This window comes from Temnothorax nylanderi, unplaced genomic scaffold (genome assembly GCF_030848795.1).
Source record: "Temnothorax nylanderi isolate EJ_2023f unplaced genomic scaffold, tnyl_v1.0 TNYL_tig0821_pilon, whole genome shotgun sequence".
Lineage (NCBI taxonomy): Eukaryota > Metazoa > Arthropoda > Insecta > Hymenoptera > Formicidae > Temnothorax > Temnothorax nylanderi.
In genome coordinates this window covers 9343-19153 of record NW_027249883.1, presented here as the reverse complement: position 1 = coordinate 19153, position 9811 = coordinate 9343, and the positions used below count along the sequence as shown (strand labels likewise).

Sequence of the window (9811 nt, the reverse complement as noted above, 5' to 3'; positions counted from 1 at the left end):
CGTTGCCGATCTTCTCTATCTACATGCTATTTTCTGAACACGTGCTATCTAAGTGACGGCTGACTCTGCGATATTTCTTGTGATCTATACGGAACACTCTGATCGCGGATCGATACTACAGAACTCTACTTTTAAGTGATTAAGCGATTGTAGATAACACATGCAGCGTACGTGTGTTAAGTGTACTAAACGGATTGCTGGTGAATCTGTTTCATGTGCTGAGTGTCATAGAGCATTTCATCCGGGTTGTGTCAAAGCTTACGTTGGTACGAAGTCCGCTAGTGCTTGTTGTAAATTACAATTTTTAAATATGCCATTTACTAAAGTACCTAACATTGTTGATGCCTCGCTTGACGGTTGCACGTATGCATTCCACTACGCATGACACTATGTGTGACACTGTACATGATTCCACCAATGATCTTTTGCGTCGATTGATTGAGCGGATGGATAAATCTGATGCGAAGTTTTCTTTTTTCATGGATGAATTAGATGCGAAGTTTTCTGCGTTTATTGAAGGTCAGCAACGTACCAACAAGGAACTAAGTGATAAACTCAGTCAATTAAATCGGCTTGCTGACACCGTTGGTCAGAATAGTCAGCGCATTGCGAAATTGGAGCAAGATAACGCTGAACTTATTCGCGAAATTCACGACTTGAAATCTGCTCAGTCATTTCAGGGATCTCATGGGGGAAATGAGTTAATCATTTCGGGTTTACCATTGGCGTTATCTGTTGCTCCATCTGAGCTTGCCAAGAATGTGCTAAAGGCATTGGACGTTCCTGACTTGTCTTGCCATATTCTCGGTGTCAGAACTGTTAAGAAGGCACTGTCGGCGACTTCCACTGTTGCTGCATCTTCCGGCTCAGTCGTTGTTACCTTGGCCTCAAGTGCCGTGCGCAATATGGTTATTTCAAAAAAGCGGGCAAAGGGTGTTCTCAAATGTAAGGATGTATGCGGTGGTAACTCAGATCGTTACATTTATGTAAACGAGTTGTTATCCAAGAGCACTTACGACATGTTACAACGGGCTAAGAGTGCTGCTAAAGAGAGGTCGTATAAGTATGTCTGGGTAAGGAATGGTCAAATATGTGTTAGGTCTTCTGATGGTCAACCTGTTATTCATATTGATTCCGACACTGATCTAGCTAAGCTTATCTGACTGGTCCGACCGGCTCGTCCCTTGTTCTTTGATCGTTCGGCTTAATTAACATGTAATTCTTCTGGGATACGTTTTGCTGAACTCAACGCTTATTCCTTTCGTGGACATATCGACTTGCTTGCACGTGAAATTGGATAACATTGTTTCTGGTATAGAACTTCTAGTGCTTTCATTCCTTATTATTAGTTCGTAAATTGCGCTGCGCCTTAGTTCTTAGTTTTATATACACTATTTAGTTCTCTTTAGTAATATTGCTCCTTATCTTATTCTTTTTCACTGTACTTATTATTAGTTAAGTTGCGTTAGTTCTTAGTTTTTTACAGGGTATATTATTGAGATTGCTGCTGCTTGCCTTATGAGAGAGAGCATGCACATCATACTAACTTCTGACCGCTATATTTCGCTTTTGTTTACATCTTATTGTATCTCTGCATCTTGTAACTGCTATATTATTGTAATTGCGATATTATTGTAACTGCTATATTACTTTTTTGCCCTTTAGCCTTTGCTTGGGCATAATAAATTATATCTATCTATCTCTCTCTCTCTCTCTCTCTCTCTCTCTCTCTCTCTCTCTCTCTCTCTCTCTCTCTCTCTCTCTCTCTCTCTCTCTCTCTCTCTCTCTCTCTCTCGTTGTTTCTTTATTCTAACTCGTTTAAGATTCAAGAAACGCTGTCAATTATATACGAGCTGTGGCGGTCAGCTGTCCACCACGAGCGCGCGACGGTACGCGCGCGGCGCGGGCAGTATGACGGGAGGCGCGCGGCGCGGGCGGTAGCACGGTATCGATCGATGAGAGAGTTCGGCGCGCGCCCGCTACGCGGCGCATCGCCGGTACCCTTGCTCGTAAGGAAGGTTCGACATCAACCCCTATATCAAGGGCAGCTCAGCGGGGCTTCTCCAGCTTTCTTCGAGATCGCCAGTCAGGGTGTGCTCACTACCAGGGCCCCTGACATAACCCTCTTTTGATACGGAGCGTGCTCCTTCGGGGCCTTCGTTTATACCTGTCTTGCAGGGCATTGACTCTCTTCGGTAAGAGTCGACAGACACCCTGCCGCGGAAAGGTTTTCGGGGTCATAGTGACCCAGCCCATCGGGCAACACCGAGTCCGGTGGAGACCAAGGCGCTGCCTCTTCCAACTCCGACTCCGACTCCGATTCCTGGGACCAATACGAAGAGTCCAATCCTGATCTCCAAGGTGGAGACCTTGCCGTGGAAACTTATCCCGGTTACGATCCCGACTCCTGAGACTAAGACGAAGTGGAAGTTTATCCCGGTTACCATTCTGGTTACTGAGACCCTGACGAAGGATCCATTCCCGATCTCCAAGGTGGAGACGTTCTTACCGTGGAAACTACACCTTATTGACCTACCAACCCACGTGCCACGCATCCGGCATCTCCCTAATCCGAGCGATCCTGGGAATTCTGTGGCCACACAGACGGACCACGTCTTTAAGACTCCTCCACGACCTCGACTCCCTAGAGCACGATTGAGTCCTGTACCTGCTACTCTAAAGGGCAAGCCAGGGACTCCCGGACGGAATCTCTTTATTCCCAGAAGGAATCTCTCCGCGAAGAAGAGATCTTTAATTAAAGTGTAACGATGCACCCCTAAAATGCATCGTTCCGGCCTAACACCTTGCCGATGCCGCCCGGCCGACCATCCGCCGGGCGAGGAACGGGCACGGTGTGCCCACCTTATTTGAAACGCTTAACATGTAATAGTAGGAAGCCCGCGAAAGGGCGTACCGCGGCAACCGCCTCGACGCGCCGAGCGATGCCGGAGGCGGCCGAAGACCGCCGAGCGCGATTGCGGCGTCGGGACGCCGTAACTCCCGACCGTTCCGCCGCACCACCCCGGCGCTCGCGATTGGCGCCGCTATCCCCGCCACTCCGTAACGCCGCCGCGACGCCTATATAACGCGAGCGTTTTTAACGCTAAATGCGATTTCCTGATCAACGTTCCGACCGACCGCACCGATCCTGAATTCCCGCATCTCTCTAGCAAGTCAGAACGAGGGTAGAGCGCCTCCGGCACTCTGCCTCCACCGAGCGCTTCTCACCGGATACCGACCCGTCTCTAGACGCCTGCCTCGGGGGTAGAGCCCCGTACTCTGCCTCCACCGAGTGCTTCTCGGTGGCCGGACTCGCGCCAGAATTATCCTGCCGCCTAACGCGCCGAATTACAGCGATCTCGTCGCCGTATCCGCGCCCGTGCGCACCGCGCTTTACTTCGCGCCGCCCGCGACAAGCCGATCGCCCGTCACGATCGCAACACACGTGCATCCGGCCGCTAGTGCCACCCCGCGAGCATTGTCACTCTGTTCTTCTCGCGCGCACCGCGTGCGCCCTGACTCTGTGTCCTGCGCTCATCGCACCGTTGTGCATACCGCGACTGTTAAACTGTGTTCTCAACCCGTTGTAAATATCGCGACCGTTCATTATAGAATAAACTCTGTTACGTTATTGCTAACCACGATACACTTCATTTTGCCAAACCTTGCCTCGCGTCCGTTCCTCCGCACCTCCTTCGAACCCAGCCCAGCCGCGAGCTAGATCCGCGTTTCGAAGCAATGTTGTTTTATGGCGCCCGAACAGGGACCTGACCGTAAGGAACGGACCCAGGAAACCGGCAAAATGAAGGAGTATTTCTATAGACTAAATAAGACCGACTTGATAACCGAACTAAACTCACTCGGACTCGACACCGAGGGCAATCTCGACGATCTACGCCGCCGATTAAATCGATTTATCAACGCCCATCCCGAGCAGTTCCAGGCAAACGCGTCCGACGCCCCCCCGCTAACTCTGACCGTGCCCACCGGAATACCGACGAACGCGTCCGACGCCCCCCCCCCCCCCCAATAACGCTGACCGTACCCACCGGAATACCGGCATCCCCCGTAACGATAATTCCGGCCGACCGCCCGATGGACCCCGTTTCCCCCACCACCCAAATAATGAATCAAATGCGAAAATGGGGCCTCCACTTCGACGGGAAGGACCCATGGGCATTCTTAGAACGGATCGACGAGCTTCGCGCCGCGTACGAATTCTACGATGACCACTGGCTCCGCGGGCTGCCCGAACTCCTAAAAGGGGACGCCCTCCTGTGGTACCGTAACAACCGCGACGGATGGTTGACCTGGGGGGATTTTATCGCCGATTTTAAAGAGACATTCCTGCCGCGACGATACCGACTTCTACTGGTAAATGAAATCCGCGACCGCGTACAGAAAGACGGGGAACCATATGTGAAATACGCGACACAAATGCTGACCCTCATGCGTAGGGCAGGGGGCTACTCGACCGAAGAGCAGGTCGAGCAGCTCTACGAAAACATGCATCCCGATTATCAGAACCGTATCTGGCGAAGCGACGTCCGCAGCCCCCGGGAACTGCAGCAACGAGCAGGCGAGTTCGAACGATTGCAGCAGAATCGTAAAAAGTGCACCGTCGCGAAAAGCACCGCCACCGACCCTCCGGTCACCGCCGCCGTGTACAGTCAAAGCGAGTGCTGCTGGCGTTGCAAGCAACGCGGCCACACGCGCTTCGACTGCCGACGCCCCGCCCGGAAGTTTTGCTCGCAATGCGGCAAGGACGGCGTAATGACAAAAGACTGTCACCCGCCGCCGCACAGTGGGAAATGACCTGAAGAGTTTGGTTCAAAATAGGATTCCGGCGAAACTACTCGACCGATTTTAACGAATTTTTTTTTTAAATAAAGGTAATAAAATTTGGAAAAAGATTGTCGAGGCGGATTTGGAAAAATGATGCGTATTGCTTTAGTAAAACAACAAATATGAACAATATACGAAATTTTGCATATACGTCCGTATAGATCAAATCTCCGACATAGTTGCAACCTCATATCTTTATGTATTTTGATGCGCTGATTATGAATATGACCATAAAAATTGGCGACAAGGTCATTTTCAAGGTCAAAACTGAAAAAAAAACGCGTTTCTTTGCGGTTTTTTGCGTTTATTTCCAAAAATACAAATCACACAAAAAAATGTTTCAAATAAAATAGATAAAGCATCAAATTCTCTACAAAAAAGAGTATATACGCATTTTTTTGTGATTTTTATTTTTCGAAATAAATGCCAAAAAAACGCAAAAAAGCATTTTTATTCAGATTTTGTCTTGAAAATGACCTTGTCGCCAATTTTCGTGGTCATATTCATAATCAACGCATCAAAATACATACAGATACGAGATTGCAACTAATACGTAGGGAGATGTAATCTATTCAAACAAAATTCAAAAGACGGACCCAATATAACAGACAAATTTTTCAAGAATTGAGTGGCCGAGAAGACGCAGAAATCGGTATTTGGATCGAATACAGCACACAAGATTTTTAGCGACAAAAAAAAAATGGAAACACCCTCCTCTTTTACATGGGCTTGGGACCATCAATGGCAGAGTTTTGTTTCTTTTTTTGTTTTTTTTTTTAATAATTTTGTACTTTTTTTGTAATTTTTTCGTTTTTGTTATTTTTTTTTTCATTTTGTAATTTCTTGTTAATTCTTCCGTCAATATTTTCATTGTGCTTAATTAAACGAACTCAGATCATACAATAGTCCTATCGAGGATGTGCTAATAACAATTGTGCCTCGGGATTCAGTAGCATAACTTTAGTCTTCCACTTTTTCCTATGATAATTGATTAACGGATCACTGGTTATTAGAAGCTTGCGCGTGATGTCAGTATTTGTGACTACTCTGCTACATTTTCTAGTGTGAAATTCACGGAAACGTTTAAAATCCTTGTTTCGTGCTTCTTGCGCTTCTTCGGATAGTTCCCCAATCGGGAGGAAAGCTGCTTCGATGATTGAAGCACCGTGTAATAAAATTTTATGCACCGTTACTGGCATGTAATACCATTTGTACTTATCAACGTACAACTCGGCTGTTTCGAAACAGTACTCTCCAAATTTCACGGTGTTTATTTCCTCTCCTGATGCCATTGTTTGCAGAATTATTCCAAATCTACGTATTAAATCATTGCTGACGCCAGTAATCTCGGATGCTAATTCTGGATCTCTAAAAAATCGCCTTGCGGTATTTCCAGTGTTGGTAGTTCCCGAGCCGTGTTTGGGAATATCAACGATGAGACCCATTTTTTCATAAAAACCTTCTTGTATCAGTTTCTTTCGACTTTTCAATTGAGCTTTGTGATCTGGTGTACAGGCTGCCCATTTGCAAAAATCAAGCCGATAGCCTATATGTAAAATACATTCCATCAGCCGTATCCATGCATGTAGCGTAGAAAGCCCAAATTCGAAGTATTCCGTCTTTTCCGGCTTTTGCGTTACTTTTGCTAAATCGTTCATCTCAGATGGTTTTGCAGAACAGATATAGCACGTTGCAGCTGAGGAGGTTTCGGAAATAGCTTGGCAAACTTTTCCATCAATCATGGTTAAGGACAAATCATGTGTAACAGTTATTTTGAAGTCACTATTAGGCAACTTAACCTCCGTTGGCACAAGCTTCGATATCTTTTCCTGCAAGGACTGTATTTCGATTCTTGTTCGAACATTAGTTTCCGGTACTTGTTCATACATAATTGGTCTGCACAAACTTGTCGACCCAGGATTTGGATTTTTCCATATCATTAACGGAAGTTCGCAAAAAGTCTGAAGACGCAAAGGCACAATTGATGCCATGAAAACTCCTGCGTCCGATTTTCCCTTCGTTGTAAAGATTTGATTGTACCGACTTTGATCAGATGCGCCATCGCAACCATACTTGTAGAAGCATTTCAAGGTTACATTTTCTGTCGCAAGCATATCAGCACTCAATATATTCGGTACTTGTAGCAGGCGTGTTACCGTAACATCAAGTAAGTCTTGCAACTCTATACGCGCACTCCATTCAGTTATAGCTATACTACCTTCCTTCGGAAGGCATGCTCTTTTAGCGTCTTCGAGTCTTGAGTACAGTGGAAAAACATTTGCGTTCTGACCGTTCAATCGAATACGCAGTGTCTCATATTGATGCTTAGAAAGTTTTGCATCTTCGGCTACCGCTATAGCTTCTTCTTGCGTAAAAGGAACAACTGCTGCAATTTCCGGTTCTTCAACTTCTGCTAAGAGATTTACGATCGCTTCAGCTATCTTTTGTTTTCCGGAAGTACGCAAATTTGTCAGAAACGCATCCTGAATTTCTGTAGGCGAGTAGCTATCAATTATTGACAAGATTTTTCTTCTCTTCGTAGACTTTGAAGCAATCTCATAATCAACTACGGATTTTCTACCTACTTTTGCATCCTGGAAATTCACGATAAAATCTGACATAAGCCATTTCTCATTGCTTGCATTGAATTTCGCCGCATTGTAAAAGGAATTCTTCCATTTCTGTGCAAAAACCGGAAAAAAGCTTCTCGATAACTTCTCTCGCAACACCTTCTCTTTATCCTCATCCAGTGGGTTTCTGATACGAATATACTCTACTAAAACTTCTACATCTTTCTTATCTCCTGACATGTATAAGTCACTTAAGATCTTATTTTGTACATGGATAGTTTCCATATTCACGTCATATATGTGAAAAAAATGTAGGGGAAAATAAAAAAAAAAGACAAATTCTTAAAAAGGCTGTAAAGAAATATAAGCAGAAGGCTTTTTGCAGAAATGAAATTGCATGAAAAATACAGCAAAAGATAAAAAAAATAGGGAATAATTTTTCAAGATAAAGTGAACCGATTAAATATTACGAGAAATGAAAACCGCAGTATAAGAAAAAAAGTATATAGCTCGTCGAAATTCAAGGAGAATAACATAAACGGAAGCCAATATTACCACCAACGAATCGATTTTTTAAACAAAGTTTTATGTGAAAGTTCTTGCTGTTGATCCATTTGTGTATGAAACCGCGAGTGTTTTCGAATGCGAGACACTTTGCGTACTGGTGCCCTCTATTCAGCAAAAATCAAAACTTCCGTGGATTTGTCCATATACTATTCGTATGCAATGTTTGCTATGTACGACTAATCTTATCGCGTATTAAGGATTACACTATATATGCTAACAGCAAACACTATTGTTTTGATATAAGGTAATATTATAACTGCATTAAAAATATGCAACAAAATGTCATGTATGGAAATATATGTTATATTAATCATTTATGGCTAAAATTTGATATGATTTATCTGAGTTCATTAATAGATTCTTTTTAGTTGTGAGGTAGATTATCAGCCCGGTTAAAATTTCTAAGATATATATTTTTAATGTTTGATAAGCATACTTTTGTTATAAATAAATAAAGTCTAAAAAAATGAATATAATTCTTACTAAGCTACATGATAAAAAATTGGAAAAATGTCTGCGAAGCTTTTCGGGTCGCTGATTACAAATCAGGGGTCAGTTATGAAACATTCAAAATGGCGGATCCAATATGGCAATTTGAATTTTCTAAATCTGAGGCACAGATTCGTTATCAGTGATCTCGTAAATCCCCGAGTTACAAATTTCTGTAGTACCTGTTTTTTATGTAAAGAAAAATGTATGCTTCACAGAGTTAAAAGAACGTGGAAAATTTCTAAAACCAAAAATTTACATTACTACTGTATTGTATGTACCATTATTGTGCATCAATAAAACTCTGTAGTTGCAACAGCCAAAGATATGGTTATAGCAACTCAGCATTGGTTCCAGTTATATTCATAGTTGTTGCAATTATATATTTAGTTGTCAGAACTGAACAAAAATAGTTGTCAGAATTAATCTACACAGTTGTCACAACTAGAGGTATACTTGTGACAACTGTAGTAATGTAAGACACAGTGTTAATAATTGAAGACATAGTAAAAGTAAGGCATAGTAAAAAAAAGATCAAATTTATTTGACAAGTTATTTATATTGCATGTGAGACTTTAGTTTTGTATTTAAAACAAAATCATGTAGAATAATAATGTTTGCAATTTGAACAAATTTTTGTGAGAAAATTGTCATATTTTACTGTGAGCACGGCATTTTATGGGTATATTATCTGAAAACCTACATTTTAAATAAGTTCAACGCACAATTTGCCAACTGCAATCGATATTCTTGAAAATCTGGTTCCACTATATGCCATTCTCTCACATCCACGCGGTATATAGGTAATTAGCATATGTTCTCAACTTAAGAATGCACGTTTTTCTTTTGTTTATTTACTCCCTACCTGCACACCCATATAGAGGTATATATTTTAAATACAAATAACATGCCTTTGTCCATAAGCAATACAATCTTATACAATGTATGTCATTTTCATATGGTTTCCTATTCCTTAGCTACTAATAATATAAATAATAATAAGAAATTACGGATATTGAAACATTGTTTAACATACAGATATGAATGTTGACATATTAGGGTGTACTTTCGAATAGATTACATCTCCCTACGTATAAGTTGCAATCTCGTATCTGTATGTATTTTGATGCGTTGATTATGAATATGACCACGAAAATTGGCGACAAGGTCATTTTCAAGACAAAATCTGAATAAAATGCTTTTTTGCGTTTTTTTGGCATTTATTTCGAAAAATAAAATCACAAAAAAATGCGTATATACTCTTTTTTGTAGAGAATTTGATGCTTTATCTATTTTATTTGAAACATTTTTTTGTGTGATTTGTATTTTTGGAAATAAAC

General features: G+C 42.6%; 1 protein-coding gene across 1 annotated transcript; it reads right to left on the bottom strand.

Annotated features, from left to right (window-relative positions):
* Positions 1 to 5361: 5361 nt before the first annotated feature.
* LOC139785521 (uncharacterized) lies at positions 5362 to 8764 on the bottom strand. Its single transcript, XM_071724693.1, has one exon. It carries the CDS (start codon positions 7698 to 7700, stop codon positions 5754 to 5756), a length of 1947 nt encoding a protein of 648 aa, XP_071580794.1. The 5' UTR covers positions 7701 to 8764; the 3' UTR covers positions 5362 to 5753.
* Positions 8765 to 9811: the final 1047 nt, after the last annotated feature.